At 40.6% G+C, this 20013-nt stretch overlaps 1 protein-coding gene across 1 annotated transcript in view; it reads left to right on the top strand.

Moving 5' to 3' along the window:
- C1QTNF7 (C1q and TNF related 7) overlaps nt 1–10633 on the top strand; it is a 116992-nt gene extending 106359 nt beyond the window's left edge. Inside the window, exons 2-3 of the mRNA XM_075569198.1 lie at nt 523–768; nt 6556–10633. Of these exons, the coding sequence (XP_075425313.1) occupies nt 528–768; nt 6556–7184 (870 nt within the window). The 5' untranslated portion in view covers nt 523–527 and the 3' untranslated portion in view covers nt 7185–10633. The remainder of the gene's footprint in view (nt 1–522; nt 769–6555) is intronic.
- Nucleotides 10634–20013: the final 9380 nt, after the last annotated feature.

Below are 20013 nucleotides of genomic sequence, written 5' to 3'. Positions count from 1 at the left end.
AATTTCAATGGGAAAACTCAACTTGCTTTCAATGTGATTCCTTTACTTTGATAAATACAGTATGTTGCTTCTTTCGCACTGGTTTTGCAGCCAGGAAATACAGATGTAGCCAACATTCTTGCATCCGTTATCGTGCAGTAAGGCACTAAATCATACATTTTACAACTCGCTGCTCGATTCCATTGAATTGAAAATTGCACGTGTTAAAACTCGCACATACGATAATGGGTGCTACTGTATAACAGTGGCTATGTTGGCTAGATCTGTAAGCCCCAACAACTCCTACAGCAGTACAAAGATGCAGATTTTAGGGGCGCCAAAGAAAGGGTGTTCAGAGCTTTCGAAACCTGATAAATCCTCACTTGAAGAAGGCACCTCTCATACACTAGATTGAATCTTCTTTTCTCCAGGACCAATACAACTACTAGTATTTTGGTCTCATGGAAATGAATACCTATTTGCAATGTGCGATTCAAGTTAAAGATGCTCTAAATAAAAAAAATATTCTTTTTTTTCCCCTAGGGTCGATGATGTTTATTTTGCTTTACATCACAATCTTTGCCATCTATTCAAGTGGACAACCATTAAACAATAAACTCAAAGGAGAACATCAATACCCAAGGTACGTCTGTAGCATACCAGGATTACCAGGACCTGCAGGTCCTCCTGGAGCTAATGGATCACCAGGGCCTCATGGACGAATTGGTCTCCCTGGAAGAGATGGGAGAGATGGCAGGAAAGGAGAAAAGGGTGAAAATGGGACTGCAGGTACTGAACATAAATACACCATTATTTGTATTGTAACCATCTGTTATTTCCTATAAAACATTACTATGGTGAGTTCACATGGGTATATGTTCTAAGTGCTTGCAGCATTTTCTCTTTATAGAAGACAGATTTAAAATAAGCATTTAATAAAAAGCCAGTTACAATTATCATCTCAGTTGTATTAAAATTACATTTTATTATAGGGGTATAAATAACATTTTATCAAGAAAGTAATATCTGGGTTGAAGCAATAAATACAAATTGACATGAAACCTCCAGGGAATAGTAAAACTGATGGGTTCTATATCCACACATAAAAACACTAGCATTGTGCAGCTACAAAACCTATAAACCTGTATGTAGCAAACCCATTATATGTTTCAATACAATGTTACAAAATTAATTTTACATGCTGCAAGTTAGCCTGGAAATGAAATAATAAGGAATAATAAATTGCTGTAAGATATTTGAAAGAGTGCACATAATTACTCGTATACACAGTAAAACTCATAACATTTGTGAATCATTTCTCATACAACATTGTAAAGTAGCATATGTTAAATGTGTTGCATATATTCTAGTTCAATGATTTTACACACGTTTTGCAGTTTAAATTTTTTACAGGGATGTTTTAATGAGTAGAGTTTCCCACAATTATATCAAGCAGCTTTTAATTATTTAATTCATGATTTAATGAACTCTACTAATCTCCTCTAAATTGTGGAAGTGTGAAGATCTTCAGCCCAGCAATGTCACATCTGATGAGGATTTGAAGCTGAGTAGTACAGTACATGCAAAACTCTGCTCATGCTAGCATTGACAATAGGGGTTGCTGAAGAACAGTAGTATGGACTGCACGTGGACACATGCTGAGCATGTTCTGCTTTCATGTTAGCTGACAGCACTGACTGAGAGAAGGAATGCATGTACTAGGTGGTGCACAGGCTGGCTTCATAATTCCTTCCATTAAGTATTTAATGTGCCCAACATGTTCAATAGGGTCCTATTGAATCTCTTGGGTTGAGGATCCCCCTGTTGGTGATAAGGCATTGTTCATGGGTTTTTTTTTATTCCCCAGAGGCGCAGTAGTTCCTTGATGAGTTGGCTTTCCAAATCCCTCCCTTGATCGGAATGTATCCTAGCTGGCAATCCATACTGGACAAAGTACTTGTCCCACAGCACCTTGGTGACAGTAGTAGCTTGTTTATCCTATGTTGGGAATACTATGAAGTGGTGCCCATGACCACAAGGATATTACTGGTATTCTTTCTGTCTGTCTCTAATGACAAGAAGTCAATGCAGACCAAATCAAGTGGTCAACTGCTGGTGATATTTGTTAATGGTTCTGCCCTTGTAGGCAAAATATTTCTAGGCGCACACCTTCCACAGTTCTTGCAATATTCTGCGATATCCCGAGCTATTCTGGAAAATAGAATCAGTCTTTCACTAATCCCAATGTCTTGTCCGTGCCCATGTGGCCATGATCGTCTGGAAAGAAAAGAGTACCACATGCCTATACTTATGTATCAATTGCTTAGTTATGGTGTGTCATGACTTCTTTGCGCCTGAGCATCATTCCGCTCGATCACCAAATTAGACCATTGCTTTAAGAGAATTCGACTTTCAGGGTGCATTCCGATGACTGCCCTGGCCCACTTCTGGTTCCTCAAGGCTAACCATACTTCCTTCAAATTGGGGTCTGTCTGTTGGGCTTATGCTAGACCCCTCCATAGTTAATGCTTCAGGGTGAGAGTATACCAAGGGTACCGACTCTCAGCCACTTATTTTTAGATTTGCCTTTTTATCCGTCTTGGCATCTCAATTTGCTTACACAGTGAGCACACTCCGGCTATGGCAATTTCTTCCTATTGTCCATCCTTCGTGTATCTCTGTGAATTGGAGAGAGTGAAACAGCATCGATGTTTTGCTTCCCTGGTCTGTATTTCAGGCTGAAATTGTAGGTAGCCAATGCCAGTAACCACCTGTTAGCAGTGGCATCCAACTTCGCTGGGGATAGAATGTAAGTAAGTGGGTTGTTGTCTGTGTGCACTACAAAGGTGGCTCCATACAGATAGTCATGCAGCTTGTCCACTACTGCCCATTTCAACTACAAGAATTCAAGTTTGTGCTCCGGGTAGTTCTCTCTGATACAGTTCTGCTACTAACCCCTCTTGGCTAATGTCTACATAAAGCACATAAGGTGTTTGTGGATCAGCAAACCCAGAGAGCAAACCCAGCGCATTAGTGAGACAAGCCTTTATGGCTTGGAAAGTCTCTTCGCACTTAAAAGTCCACCTGTCTCCAAATGGCTCGTTCATTTTTAAATAGTCTTGACTGGTTGCTTCAAGAGCGATACTACATCCTCTAGGTGGTGGGTAACCTTTAGTTAATTGCATCAACGGCTGTACTATAGCTGAGAAATTATTCACGAACCGTCTGTAATATCCACATAACCCCAGAAAGGATCACAATTCTGTCTCTTGTTTGGGCATAGGCCAGGATGCAATGGCCTCTAATTTAGAGGGTCCGTAGCCACTCCTTTTTCAGACACAGTGTGGCCCAGAAATATGACACTTGTCCAGTGACAATTTTAATTTGCTCTCGCTTAGCTGATCTAGTACCTTCATCAGGCACCTTGTGTTCTTCCAGTGTCTTTCCAAACACAGATTCATATCCCCAACAATGCATTCCATCAGTCTTTGGAAAGTAGCTGGGGCCCCTGACACTCCTTGGGGCATGCACTCAGATTGATAGAACCCCAACTGGCACATAAAAGTGGTCTTTTCTTTATCCTGTTTGCACATTGGGATCTGGTAATATCCGTTGTGGAGATCCAAGACCGAAAACCATTTGCTCCCAGTGAGACAATCCAATGTATCCACTATACGTCAGAATATGTTCTCACAGTCCAGGGGGAGCATGAAAAAAAAGGAGAAACGACAACACCAACTCTAAGTGCAGTTGAATGGTACAGGTTGGTAAATCTCAGGCTGAGATCTTGGCTCTAATGTATGCCTACTCACAAGATAGAAGTGCAATAAGGGCACATAAGCTGTGGTGCTCAGGAGCTCAGGAACTCAGGACAGGCTGTCACTCACATAGTAGGTAGGTGGATGAGGATGTGTGGATGAGCTGGTGTGAAGCCGAGTGAGTGACGTCACGCAGCTACCATTGGCTTGCTGGGTACTGACCCAGGATTCTGATCCGAGACCGGAAGAGCGTTCAGAAGTGGTGGGGTGGTGAGCAGTGTGATGCGCAGTCTCCTCTTAACACTTGAGAGTGTAATGTGCCTTTTTAATATTGATACTTTGTAAGTGCATTTTTTACACTTCTTAATATAAAGTTTTATTTACATACTGATCTGTGCTATGGAGCAGTGCTGTATCTTTACTGAGTTACATCCATCTACCTACTATGTGAGTGACAGCCTGTCCTGAGTTCCTGAGCTCCTGAGCACCACAGCTTATGTACCCATATTGCACTTCTATCTTGTGAGTAGGCATACATTAGAGCCAAGATTTCAGCCTGAGATTTACCCACATGTACCATTCAATTGCACTTAGAGTTGGTGTTGTCGTTTCTCCTTTTTTTTTTAAATAAATCAGTTCTGTAGTATTTGATAGGTGACTGTTTTTCTTCTCTTTTTAACTAAACTCTTAATTTTGCGTTTTAAAATACTGAACATCCTTTGAATTTTATAGCAGTGCAAGATATTTGTAACACTTTCCTGTTTGTGATAATTTGTTGCCAACATTTCCAGCAGTTTGAGCTGTAAACTGTAACAATAAGCAATGTCACCTTGGTAATATAAGAATACATTGTAGCTGCTGAGTTACACTGACTGAAGGATTGATTGGAACCAAAAGGCAGCCATTATGTTAGGCATGCAATCAGGATTTTTACAGATTTATAACAGGAGCACCAAACGATTGCCAGCTTAGGTAAGGGTGTAACCCCGTTTTAGAGTGAAAATATGTTCGATGATTTTATATCCAAGTTGACTGATTGTAAGTTTGTATTCACACAAATGTTTTGCGATTGGTGATATTTTTTATTGATGTCTAATAAGACTTTTATGAGTCTCCTAGTAAATGCTCTTGAGATTTCTCCAACATAAATCCTCCCACGGGAACCTTTAAGAAGATATACTACATATTCACTTTAACAGTTTACAAATATTTTAATAAAAGATTCCTTCCCTGTGTAGGTATAAGAAAACGTATTCCCTTTAATTACTGCATTGGACAGTATTTAAGAGTATATCACAGTTTTAATGTTACTACAGAATACATCCCTTTCTTTTGTCATGTTTTCACTTTTTCAAATTAAAGGTTATGGCTGTGAATTATGTGTGGCCAGCAATAAGAAAATAAATGCAGTAACTGCCTTGTGAAGCTATACGAGTGCAGCATCTTCTTTGTTACACTTCATCATTTAGGACTGTCTCCTAGTTTACCTTTGTTAACCTTCGTTGCCATACCAGAGTTGTTGGGCTACAACTATAGGATATCTAACCAGAAACTGAAGATTTCACTGAATGTAAGAGTAATACTGATACATACTGAATGTATCACGGTGGTGCTATCTATAACATGAGAAATAATGCGATGGATATCCATGCACTCCCAGTAGAATAGTAAACTCAAGTCAAGGCAATGGTACTGGTAGAGTTATACCAGTGACCCTTCTCCTGCTTGTATAATGCTTAAATCTTAGAACCCTGATTGAAGCTCTGTCCATAGCATGGAGTACAATTTGTCATCGGTGTAGATTTCTGCTAGCAGCATTATGTTAGAAGCTGGCTAATCTTGTTTCTTACATTTAGTGCAGTTCTCTTAGGAACAGAAGTTAACATGTTACATTTCATATTTGTTTAAAAAGCCAATACTAATCAAGTTTAAAACAAACATGAACAGTTTTTAGAATCAAACACCAGTAAAAGTGAATGAAGGACATAAATGAATCACAGATTGTGAAAAAGAAGGGGCTACTAAAATGGTGCATGGTCTACATCAGGACAGACTGAGGGCTCTTTATATGTACAGCTTGCGAGAGAGAAAGGAGAGGGGGGATATGATGAGAACTTTCAAATACATCGATGGTTGTAACAAAGTACTGTACAGCAGGAGAGTATATTCCAGAGAAATAGAAATACTACAGCAAGAGATCATGCTCGGAAGATGGAGGTTGGCAGCCTCCGGGAAATTGTGAGCAGGTTCGTCTTCTTGGAAAGGGTGGTGGATTCATGGAATCACCTCCCAACAGAGATAGCATAGGCTAATACAGTAAGGGAATTACCAAATGTGTGGGATAGACATAAAGTTATCCTAAATGTAAAAGAAAGCCAAGGATCAAATAATGACTGAGGTTTTACAAGCAGATAGGATAATGGGTAGAGTAGGTGGGCCAAGTGGTTTTTATCTGTATCCTATTCTATGTATCTGTATTACGTGCATTACAGATTTCGGTATTAGTATACACATTCATTTTCAGGGTAGTATTAAAATATGTAGAATCCTCCCGAAGGGGGTGTTAGCGCTGCACAGCCGAAATGAAGGACTTGCTGGAGACTGATGATAGGATTATACAAAAATTTTATTGCACATAGTGCAAGCAGATCCTCTTGATGCATTTCTGCCTAGTTGGCCTTTGTCAAAAGAGTATTAAAATATCCCTCAACCCAAAACACGTCTTCGATGAAGCATATTCAAGTTTATTGTTTCTGGACTTCCATGTATAGCGTGCTTTTTAGAATTGTATACTAATTACAAAATATTATCATTAAAGGTTTACGAGGAAAAACAGGGCCTCTTGGGCTCATTGGTGAGAAGGGAGATCAAGGAGAGCCTGGTAAAAAAGGACCCGGAGGAGCGCAAGGCGACAAAGGAAAATTTGGACCTGTTGGAGCACTTGGTCCAAAGGGAGATATAGGACAAAGGGGAAAGACTGGAGAACCTGGGGTGTGTAAGTGCGGAAGCATAATTCTCAGGTCTGCTTTCTCAGTTGGAATCACCACTAGCTACCCACAAGAAAGGCTACCAATTCTTTTCAATAAAGTTCTCTTCAATGAAGGAGATCATTACAATCCAGCCACTGGGAAGTTTATATGTGCTATTCCGGGGATCTACTATTTCTCCTATGACATCACTGTCGCAAACAAGCACCTGGCCATCACTCTGGTACATAATGGCCAGTACCGGATAAAGACATTTGATGCCAATACAGGAAACCATGATGTTGCTTCTGGATCCACGCTGCTTTACCTAAAGCCAGAAGATGAAGTGTGGCTTGAGATATTCTACACAGACCAAAATGGTCTATTTTCAGATCCCACTTGGGCAGATAGTTTGTTTTCTGGATTTCTTTTATATCCCGATATAGATTATCTGGATTCATTAACTGAAGATGAACTGTGAAATGCGTTTGGTCTACCATTAATGATGACTGGACGGCAAAGCTTTTGCTGGTGGACAAATGAACTCCAGAAAATCTGGTTGATGTTCTCAGGAATACCAATATGCTTCTCAATATATCTTGTAGAGCAGGGGTGCTCAACTCCAGTCTTCGACTGAGCCTCTGATTAAGCCACTAGTGCTGAAGCTAGGATATCCTGCAAACCTGACCTGTTGGGGGGGGGGGGGCGGGCTTGAGGACTGGAGTTGAGCACCCCTGTTGTAGACCATTGTGTACACATAGTTTGTGTCAAAAATATAATAAAAATAATATTATTTACAGTGCAATTAAAGAGAAAACATGTAGACATTTTAAGATATCAGAAACTGTAATGTTTCCCAGAAGAAAAAATATATATTTTTGTTTTATTAACAAACCTCTTAAGTTTTAAGAAACCAGAGGTAAAAATAATAATGGAAAATTATACTATCCCAAATAAACTGGGTAAGTCAGTAAGACTGAAGCCTGTATTGGGCAATAGTTCCTCTTTAGAAGCAATAAATCTCCATCTCAGACTGCTAATTAAACTCAGTTGCATTTTATATCTGTGACAACTTTATTGCCCTGCTTAATTCCTGGGTTCTGCATTCAACACATATACTGTATGTATGTATGTACTGTATGTACTGCATGTACTGTATATACTGTATGTACTGTATGTACTGTATGTACTGTATGTACTTTTAAAGGCAATAAGGTACCATCCCACTGTTTCGAATGACTCTTGACAATAGACAAACCTATTGCACACTAAGGTCCAGATGCACTGAACTCTGTTAGGCTATTTAATCTAACGTTAATTTAAGTTAACGTCAGGTTATTCATAACACCTATCCACTAAAGAAAATAGCCTAACATTAAACCAGTGCTATTCGTTGAAATAACGTATGGTTACAATTTTCCAGCCGTTAGTGCTAATGATATGCAGCCGTTAATGCTAATAATATTCAGCCATTAGTGCTAATGATATGCAGACGTTAGTGCTAATGATATGCAGACGTTAGTGCTAATTATAGGCAACCATTAGTGCTAATGATATGCAGCCATGCTAATGATATGCAGCCAGTGCTAATGATATGCAACCAGTGCTAATGATATGCAGCCAGTGCAAATGATATTCAAATGTTAGTGCTAATGATATGCAGACGTTAGTGCTAATGATATGCAGACATTATTGCTAATGATATGCAGCCAGTGCTAATGATATGCAGCCGTTAGTACTAATGATATGCAGATGTTAGTGCTAATGATATGCAAACATTAGTGCTAATGATATGCAGACGTCAGTGCTAATGATATGCAGACGTTAGTGCTAATGATATGCAGACATTATTGCTAATGATATGCAGCCAGTGCTAATGATATGCAGCCGTTAGTACTAATGATATGCAGATGTTAGTGCTAATGATATGCAAACATTAGTGCTAATGATATGCAGACATTATTGCTAATGATATGCAGCCAGTGCTAATGATATGCAGCCGTTAGTACTAATGATATGCAGATGTTAGTGCTAATGATGTGCAGCCGTTAGTGCTAATGATATGCAGCCGTTAGTGCTAATGATATGCAGCCGTTAGTGCTAATGATATGCAGCCACTGCTAATGATATGCAGTCGTTAGTACTAATGATATGCAGATGTTAGTGCTAATGATATGCAGCCATTAGTGCTAATGATATGCAGCAGTCAGTACTAATGATATGCAGCCGTTAGTGCTAATGATATGTAGCCATTAGTGCTAATGATATGCAGCTGTTAGTGCTTATGATATGCAGCCGTTAGTGCTAATGATATGCAGTTACTACTAATGATATGCAGCCAGTGCTAATGATATGCAGCTGTTAGGGCTAATAATATGCAAAAGAGGTGTTCCCCCTAACAGCACATATCCAATAAAAGCCATTTAGGTAAACACCTATATTTTATTTATGTCTAACCTAAAGGTGATGTTACTCCCTTCACACCCTGAAATCTGGGTTTTGCTAGAGAGGAAAAGAGAGAGAGGAGAACATTTGAGATACTTGGGATGTGCTAATTGAAGTCATTTAATCATACTTTGTATTTCCATATTATGACATTAGCATATATCCCAGGTGAGCGTCTCCTCGTTAGTGCCCAGGCGTCCCGCCACGTGTTATATAAAGTGTGTTTGGGGAGTTATACATGGCCTTTGGGAAAACAATTATCTCTCCCTCATCCACTCCTTCTCTTGGAGAAGAGAACATTGAGATACCTGGGATATATGTAACTTGCAATATATCATTTAAATATAGTTTTCTTATCCATATTAGCATATATCCCAGGTATCTCCCCTCTGTATGAGAGAGAGGGGGAGAAGGGAAGAGGGGGAGAGACACACACACCAGATATCTGGGATATATTCAACTTGAAGTCATTTAAATGACATATCCAGATTAGCATATCTTTCAGGTATCTGTCACCTCTCTCTCACCTCACTCTTACTTCTCTCCCCTCCCCCTCTGGCTCATATTACGTTCTGAAAATTCATCATTTGAACACCTAAATCTGAGAATGTGCCTATCATTAGTTATATAGCTATAATAGTATATACAGTGTGCATACACCTACAGTATATGTGTTTTATTCTTTTTGTAACTTTTTGAATGGCTCGTGATCAACTAATTTTAATTGTTTATACAAATCGACTTGTTTATATTTCAGTAAATTAGTAAAAATGTGGAAGCTGTGAGTTGTCTATCTTGTTGGCCGAAACACTTGTCAGCACTTCATAATTACCATTAAAATAAAAATAACACTGAATTATTTTTTCTCCTTGATATCAGCTTAACATTGTATAGAACTATAACACTGATGTAAATTCCCTAAATCCAGAGGGTCTTGAGGGGCCCTAGGAAATAGTATGACAGTGGCCCTATCCCAATAGGTTGTGCAACATTTTGTAGCAATATTTAAATGTTAGTTTATGGGTTGAATGAGTATAGCGCAGAGTACAGAGCTAGAGAGAGGTTGCATCTGCAAAAGCAGAAATGCGTTCAGGTGTATGAAGGTAAGAGGTGTTATTTCTGCACCTCAGATGTGGGATATGTGCCCCTAGAGACCTGGCAACAGGCAGATTCAGCCGGAAGCATTGGCACCAATGGGTGTACCTTAAGCTGAAGGGGCTTAAGCAAGCTGTCTCTGCTTAAATCAACTCTGCTTAAATCAACTGAAAATTGGTTTTAAAAATGTAAACTATGCTAAAGTGTAATAAGTACAGTCAATTTAGTCTATGTATGTTTATATTTATCTGGATAATTGCCTTGTCATCTCATAAACCCTATAAATCCAACATATCGTGCACAACTACAACTAGTTAAATAAATACCTTGTCGTGCATGCAAATTGTTGTTTTACCTGTTCAAAGGGGCCAATTATTTCCCTGATGTTATCTAATAATATCATAGAATACGGTGAAAGATCACAGAGGTGACCTAAAAGACTCCTATTTGCACTCGCTAGACCAAATTGCTAGGCTAGGAAAAATTCAATCCTCGGAGTTGCCCCCATAGCCATACAAAAACAATTATAAAATCACATTTATTAAACATATATACAATGAACCTTTTGTCTAAAATACCACTATGTGGCTCCAGGATAACACAGAGAAAGTGGGGGTTGGGGAATAAGTGCTAATAAAGTTTATCCAAAACATGGGAGACTATATTTGTGTACAGGATAGTATGTGAAGTGTCTATACACTCCTTGAGAGACTTCCCACCATAATCCACTATTGGTATACTTAAGGCAAATATCCTATATGGTGTGGGCAGGAGTCCTGGCGTGGAGAGGGTTGCTGAGTAGTGGTAAGTCCCTTATGTCAATGTTGCTAAGGGATATATATTCTCCTTAGGTGGCGTCCCTATATGCAGTATGCAGACGGTGTGGTGCGGATGCCCCAAAACTACTTGTCCCTCTGCGTTCCTGTTTCAGGTGCAGGTGCTGCCAAATTGTACCGTTGTAGTGTGCTAGTTATAGGCTCATCACTCGGTCCCTAAGGTAACAGTCAGGGCGTCACTGTGTACAGTGTGGCGCCGCTATCTCTCAAAGCAGATCAGTCTCGCTGCTTTACATTTGTTCTGCCATTGGTAATGTCCAAGGGCAGACACTGGTGAATATACCACTATCAGCTCCCTTATGTACTTATACGACCTGATAGCCTCTCAGTGCTGTTTGCTTCCCGCTTCCTGGTTCTCTGTGTTTCCGGATGACGTCACCGGAAGTGCGTCATCACGTACCGACGCACGTTTCACGCTCGTAGGCGCTTCGTCAGGGTAATGGGAGTGACTTCTCTAGTCTCCTCCCTGCTGTAAGTACTGGTTGGTTGGGGGCGTATGACGCTTCTAAACCAATCCAGAGAGTGTTCCAATAGGAGGACAGGTGTGCCTAATCTCCGTTAAGGAGTGTGTGGATTAGTTGTCCGGCTATTTGTTATTCATGTTGCCTTGGCAACTTGTCTGAATAAGGGAATGAGATACTAAGGTTCTCATAAGGAGCGGGAATGATTGTACATGATCCGCACGGCATGCAATGTATGGATGCTGTGGCGAACTGATGTAACGGGTATGGATGGTCAAGAGGATGGCTGCTGCTGCAATAAAGAGATGACTTACATGTATGGTTTGAACAATTTGCTGTCCTGTAACCTGTATGTCTGTTTGGTGTGTACTAATCACCATACTGTATAACAGTCATCAGTGGGTATAGACTTGAGTGATAATAGTAATCCACTGGTGTATATCGGTGGTGTAGGAATGTATGCCTATACTAAAATCCGCCTCTAAAGTCAATATGGACGTACTGAGCTTAAGACTCTATTTATCTAGAGCTCCGTCCGTGTCCTATTGTGTCATCTCTCTGTAATATGGGGGTGTAGTTGGTTGTGTGACCACCTATATTGGTTACTAGTTACATCTGTAGTCGCAGCCCTAGAATTACATTCCTCACATGAATCCATTAATGGGGCAGAATTTGAGTGGTCCCTACAGGAATGCTGAGTAAATGTATCCCTCGTTAAGGCCTCCTGGTTGTAGAGTCTGCAGCGTGAATATCCATTGACACTCACGCTGCATCAGACGTCTATCCCAGTTACCTTTTCGAGGACCCCAGGGTATATGTTCTATCCCACAGAAGGTCAGGAATTTGGGGTCACCATTATGTTCACTTAGAACATGACGGGCAACAGGGGTATCTTTGCTGTTTCTGATACACCCCAGATGTTCTAGGACCCTCACCTTTAGGGCCCTATGGGTCTTTCCTACATAGCGTGCCCCACATCTGCACGTGATGAGGTATATGACCCCTTCAGACAGACAGTTAATGTGGTTCTTGATGACATAGGTACTACTTGATGGGTTAGGGATGGTTTTGGTTACTTTCATAAATGGACAGGCCTTACAGCGGCCACATGGGTATGACCCCATGGGTATCCTGTCTCCTAGCCAGGTTCTTAATTTAGTTTCCTTGTAGTGACTATGTACTAGTCTGTCCTTTAAGTTTCGCGCCCTCCTGCATGTCATCGTTGGTGAATCTCTAAGGACCTGTTTCAAATCAGCATCGCTAGTAAGGATGTGCCAGTGTTTATTGAAGATCTTTCTCAGATCCTGCCACTGGTTGTTATACTGCACCGACACACTTTATTAGAGCAAATACCCAGTATGTACCTGGCATATACCTGGAATGCGCCGCTCCTCACCTCTGACAAGCCCCGTTGCGTTTGCCTTCCCAGCCTGGGTTCATGCCTGGCTGACGGGCGGCTGATCTGTTAAATGATAATGATTAGGATTTAATAGGCTGCAATGCTTCGCGTGTCTACCAGATGGCATAAATTCATGAATTGTAATGCTTTATATATATATATACTGTGCAGTATTGCAGCCAGCGGGAATAAAATGCTTCAATCCCTGCCTGGAAAATACCTCAATGCACTCGGGCAGAAAACAGTCACAAACCTCAATACACCCGGGTATACCCGAATTCGTGGGACTAGCCGAGCTCGAATAAAGTGTGTCGCCAGTGTATGTCCCAATATATCGTATAGTTTTGCCAGTTTGTGTTAGTGGGCGCTGTCTGTCTACTAGAAGCTGAGCTGAGACCTTTTGTGAACTCCCTACCGTCATTCCTAAGGGACACCAAAGACGTCCTTCTACGTCTTGAGGATGTTACTGTCAGTGCAGACACATTGCTTGTGGGTCTAGACGTTGAGGGACTTTATACAAGTATCCCTCACGCCGTTGGTTTGAAAGCTATAACTCACTTTCTTAAACAACGAGGTAACAACTATAATAAACACAATGAATTTCTAATCCAATTATTGGATTTTGTACTCACTAAGAATTATTTCACTTTTAACCAGAAATTCTACCACCAAATCCAGGGCACCGCTATGGGGACCACTTGTGCCCCCACCTATGCCAATTTGTACCTAGGCTGGTGGGAGGAAACAGTGGTCTTCAGCGAAGCCCTGGAGGAGTACACAAGGTATGTAGAATGGTGGGGGCGCTATATTGACGACATCATCCTCCTATGGAAAGGCCCCACACCCCTCCTTAAACAATTCATTGATAAGTTGAATAACAATGACCACAACTTAAGACTTACCTCCAACATAGATGACACCACCCTGAACTTCCTTGACTTGACCATCAGCAAACAGAAAGACGGTAGACTTGTTACAACCATCTACAGAAAAGAAACAGCGACAAACAGTCTCCTAAGGGCTGACAGCCACCATCCAAAACATATCATCCATAACATCCCTACGGGACAGTTCCTAAGGTTACGAAGGAACTGTTCAACCGCAGAGGAATTTAGAAGACAAGCTGATGATATGACTGCTAGATTCATTAGCCGGGGTTACTCAAAAAACAATGTACGCAAGGCTAAAAAGAGGGCAATCGATACACCTCGAGCTCAGCTTCTAGTAGACAGACAGCGCCCACTAACACAAACTGGCAAAACTATACGATATATTGGGACATATAACAACCAGTGGCAGGATCTGAGAAAGATCTTCAATAAACACTGGCACATCCTTACTAGCGATGCTGATTTGAAACAGGTCCTTAGAGATTCACCAACGATGACATGCAGGAGGGCGCAAAAATGAAAGTAACCAAAACCATCCCTAACCCATCAAGTAGTACCTATGTCATCAAGAACCACATTAACTGTCTGTCTGAAGGGGTCATATACCTCATCACGTGCAGATGTGGGGCACGCTATGTAGGAAAGACCCATAGGGCCCTAAAGGTGAGGGTCCTAGAACATCTGGGGTGTATCAGAAACAGCAAAGATACCCCTGTTGCCCGTCATGTTCTAAGTGAACATAATGGTGACCCCAAATTCCTGACCTTCTGTGGGATAGAACATATACCCTGGGGTCCTCGAAAAGGTAACTGGGATAGGCGTCTGATGCAGCGTGAGTGTCAATGGATATTCACGCTGCAGACTCTACAACCAGGAGGCCTTAACGAGGGATACATTTACTCAGCATTCCTGTAGGGACCACTCAAATTCTGCCCCATTGATGGATTCATGTGAGGATGGTAATTCTAGGGCTGCGACTACAGATGTAACTAGTAACCAATATAGGTGGTCACACAACCAACTACACCCCCATATTACAGAGAGATGACACAATAGGACACGGACGGAGCTCTAGATAAATAGAGTCTTAAGCTCAGTACGTCCATATTGACTTTAGAGGCGGATTTTAGTATAGGCATACATTCCTACACCACCGATATACACCAGTGGATTACTATTATCACTCAAGTCTATACCCACTGATGACTGTTATACAGTATGGTGATTAGTACACACCAAACAGACATACAGGTTACAGGACAGCAAATTGTTCAAACCATACATGTAAGTCATCTCTTTATTGCAGCAGCAGCCATCCTCTTGACCATCCATACCCGTTACATCAGTTCGCCACAGCATCCATACATTGCATGCCGTGCGGATCATGTACAATCATTCCCGCTCCTTATGAGAACCTTAGTATCTCATTCCCTTATTCAGACAAGTTGCCAAGGCAACATGAATAACAAATAGCCGGACAACTAATCCACACACTCCTTAACGGAGATTAGACACATCTGTCCTCCTATTGGAACACTCTCTGGATTGGTTTAGAAGCGTCATACGCCCCCAACCAACCAGTACTTACAGCAGGGAGGAGACTAGAGAAGTCACTCCCATTACCCTGACGAAGCGCCTACGAGCGTGAAACGTGCGTCGGTACGTGATGACGCACTTCCGGTGACGTCATCCGGAAACACAGAGAACTAGGAAGCGGGAAGCCAACAGCACTGAGAGGCTATCAGGTCGTATAAGTACATAAGGGAGCTGATAGTGGTATATTCACCAGTGTCTGCCCTTGGACATTACCAATGGCAGAACAAATGTAAAGCAGCGAGACTGATCTGCTTTGAGAGATAGCGGCGCCACACTGTACACAGTGACGCCCTGACTGTTACCTTAGGGACCGAGTGATGAGCCTATAACTAGCACACTACAACGGTACAATTTGGCAGCACCTGCACCTGAAACAGGAACGCAGAGGGACAAGTAGTTTTGGGGCACCAGCACCACACCGTCTGCATACTGCATATAGGGACGCCACCTAAGGAGAATATATATCCCTTAGCAACATTGACATAAGGGACTTACCACTACTCAGCAACCCTCTCCACGCCAGGACTCCTGCCCACACCATATAGGATATTTGCCTTAAGTATACCAATAGTGGATTATGGTGGGAAGTCTCTCAAGGAGTGTATAGACACTTCACATACTATCCTGTACACAAATATAGTCTCCCATGTTTTGGATAAACTTTATTAGCACTTATTCCCCAACCCCCACTTTCTCTGTGTTATCCTGGAGCCACATAGTGGTGTTTTAGACAAAAGGTTCATTGTATATATGTTTAATAAATGTGATTTTATAATTGTTTTTGTATGGCTATGGGGGCAACTCCGAGGATTGAATTTTTCCTAGCCTAGCAATTTGGTCTAGCGAGTGCAAATAGGAGTCTTTTAGGTCACCTCTGTGATCTTTCACCGTATTCTAGTTAACTACCCATCCCGTATGCACCCTATCCTTTCATTACCAGTACATTGTTAATAACTCTTTAAGGTGAGCGGCAGCCACTTTTCTACCTAATAATATCATAGCAAGAGACTACCCTTGAAAAAAACACCCTTAGTAAAACATTGCAAAAATCTCATTGAAACTGAACCCTACGAACATGAACAGACTTACTTTAACTATCGTGCAACGGGCATCATACTCAGCAGTGGGCCTATCAATGTAATGGTGAAGTGCTAACAGCAACAGTATATTACATTCATTCTACTTTTAAAATGTATAATACAGATGCAGCCTTTCCTTATGGTGCCAGCATTTGAGGGAAATCCTAGAACATTCGGCAACACTGTGCATAGCCGCTGTAATGTCCCATCAGATTAACATAGTGGGGGTCCTTTGAATGGGTGAATCCTACCGGGCTTTACCTGTCTGTGGAAGACCGATTCAGTCTCATGCTTACTGTGCGTCTCTTACAGACAGGTGAAGCCCGGTAGGATTCACACTGGAGAGTCCTATTCTAACGCAGAGACCCCCACTGTGTTAATCCAATGGGCCATTAAATCTCCGTACCTGCACTGCACGGTGTGGCTGGCGTTTAACCGTGGGAAGCGCCAGGCGGAAGCGTCAGGCTCCATCTGTAACACAAAGTAATTTTTCTGGTATCAATTAGCTTTAAATCTGACAAGTTTTTTGTCATGGTTTAAAGATTCATGTATTGCTACTGTACTATTTCCCACTGACAAGAGATTAGATTAGAAGCAGTATGGATACATTATTTCACATGAAAATTGGACCATTAAAATGTTTACAGGATACAAGCTTTCAAACTTGATATTGTAGCTCGGAGATATGGAAGTTGTTCAAAAAGACTAAGATAATAAACATTTCGGAGTTCAACGGGTTACGATTACAACAGAGAGACGTCATTCTGAACACTGAACAACTACCGGACCTGAAGAAGTACGCTGTGAGTTTTGAAAGCTTGTATACAATAAACCAGTTGTGAGTTCAATAAAATGTATCACACTATCTGTCTCTGGGGGGTTTATTATCCATGCGATGGGTGTTTTTATGGTACTGTACAAGTAGAGCACACAATGTTGGTGGTTTTCTGTGGAAGTGTTTCATGTGTCATTATACATCTAAAGAGCACACTTATCCAATCACAAGTCCTCATGTCACAGGCCTCAATTCAATATGCAGTACAATAGCCATGTGCTGGAGAAGATTTGATTCTAATCCTATGCAGTTGAATGCAGCTAAACTCTTCTCCAATACTGGAAAGTGGCATCATACTGTAGCATATTGAATAGAAGCGTTAGCGGCTTATTCTATATCTGCTGAAGCGAGCGATCAGGCCGTTCATCACAAATTCACATTGAAGTCAATGTGCCCCATAGGCAGCTATAGAAAAAGACCCCAAATTATCTTTTTCCTTTCTTAAACAACTGGTCCATTTTTTCCTTTTGATGTTGGCAATTGTCATCTTTAAAGTTAAAGAATGAGCTGGGTAAACTGTGCTTTCTGAGTCTCTAAAATGCAATGTAATAAAATGCTGTAGATATTGTCTTTTCGTATAAATAGAAAAGAAAACATATACATATAGAGACAATATTATCTTTCATCAATAACGTCATTTGTATTGTACATTACCGTTAAATAGAATATGCAATAAAATACATTTGTCAATAAACAGGTTGTACATATTTGTTTCGTATAAGTATTTCCAATTTATATGGAAACGTTAGTCTGAATAATGTGAAGTATGTATTGAAACATATGTTCTACATTTGGTGTTATACTTAATTGATCAATTAAACATGAGATAAAGACCAATAAACTTATCTACATGATAAATTCGCTACACTTTTATTGCTACATAACGGTGTATGGTTTCTCTTGTAAGGTTCTGTTAATTTGCAGAATGCGTTTCATTATATAATCTTTCATTACCATAACAGAAAATGAGGCCATGCATCAAATCAACATTTTCTGTGCTTTTTCACATGTGATTACCCTGTTATATGCAGAGAAGTTTATGCTGCCTCAGGCCTTGTGGATTTATTTGATGTAGTAAAAAGGTGAAAGAGAGATGCACACATGCAGAATTTTATATATCTTTCTATATTATGTGCAACATATATTTCATTCCGAACTCTTATTCACACTTCAAAAACCTCAAACTAAGGCCCACAGAGCAAACATGGAGCAAAGTCTTTTGAAAAACTGCCACAAAGGCTCAGATGCACCAAGCCCTGTTATTGACTTAATGAAGCATTAACTTAAGTGCTAACAGGTATCTTCCAAGTTAAGTGCTGTAGTGTTAAGTGCTGTTTCCAGCCATTACAGCCATTAGTGCTAATGATATGCAAAGGGGGTGCTCCCTCTAACAACACATATCTACAGAGCCCCATTATCAATAACACAGGGATCTAACAATGCATTACTAAGGTCATTACTAAATACAGGTGGAATCTATCCCCTCAAGCAACATATGGAGAGACACATGCACAAAATAAAGAGCACGCCTGAGATATATGAGATATATGGGAGGTAGGCTAAGGGGCTATAGCATATAGCCCAAGTATCTCAGGTGTGCTCCTTTGTGTGCATGTGTCTCTTCACATCTATCTTCCTCCTTTATATGTGAAGCTAAAGCAAGGCAGCAGTAACTTAACATAACATTAAGCCTATGCTAATAAGATTACTAATGGCCATTGTTTTTGCATATAATTAGCTTGGTGGATTGGCGTTCACCTCAGGAAACATAACATCTGTTACTGATGTTGATAACATGATGCTGAGAGCCCTGACTTCACAGAACTTTGTGGATGTGGCCCATAGAGACTCAAGATAACACAAAGCTAGTTTTGCTCCAAAAGTGTCCCTTATACATGACCCAAGAAGGCCCCAGTGTTTCTCAATGCTCCTTAACTCCGGCACACAGACACATACAGTACACCAGCTACATATTACGCTAGAGTCAGAATGACATTTTAAAAGGGATTGCAAATTGCAAACAGGCAGAGCTTTGGCTTCTCCTAGTGGGTTATTCAAAGAAGTTCAGAACTAACAACTGTGCATTAAGAATCAAGATCCCTTGAAATGTAGACATCTTCAAATGTAGCCCACAATATTATCCTTTACTGTCACTGTCCCAGTATGTCTGAGCTAGGGAAAGAAGCAATTGGATTAATGAAAGAGTAGATTGTATGTAGACTACATATGTTTGTTCATATCTTCCTAACAGATGAAGAAAATTACAATTTGCTATTAATAACTAAATCTCTTAGACGACCCCTCTGCTACAGTCTAGGTTTATTTTTGGACCTAGTTATGCGATGTTAAATGAAAGGACTGCTTACATGCGAGCTTGACAAGAAAGGGAGATTTTGTCTACTAAGAAAAAAGGGAGTGTTTCACTTTAAGTACATTTTCACTTTACATACATGCTCCGGTCCCATTGCGTAAGTTAATGCGGGGTATGCCTGTAGTTATTTTATGTGGAAACTATGTTAATCAGAAATTACATACATATAAAATGTTGATTTACAGTACAATGAAACTCTAATGGGTATTTTGTACATTATTTTGCTTGATAATTGTAATAAACTGGTCGCTAATAATGTATGCTGCATTACAGAAAAGCATTATACAAGCATCCTTGAAGCAA

Source organism: Ascaphus truei, chromosome 1 (genome assembly GCF_040206685.1).
Source record: "Ascaphus truei isolate aAscTru1 chromosome 1, aAscTru1.hap1, whole genome shotgun sequence".
Lineage (NCBI taxonomy): Eukaryota > Metazoa > Chordata > Amphibia > Anura > Ascaphidae > Ascaphus > Ascaphus truei.
Note: the sequence above shows the minus strand (reverse complement) of the source record. Positions and strands in the feature narration are given on the sequence as shown.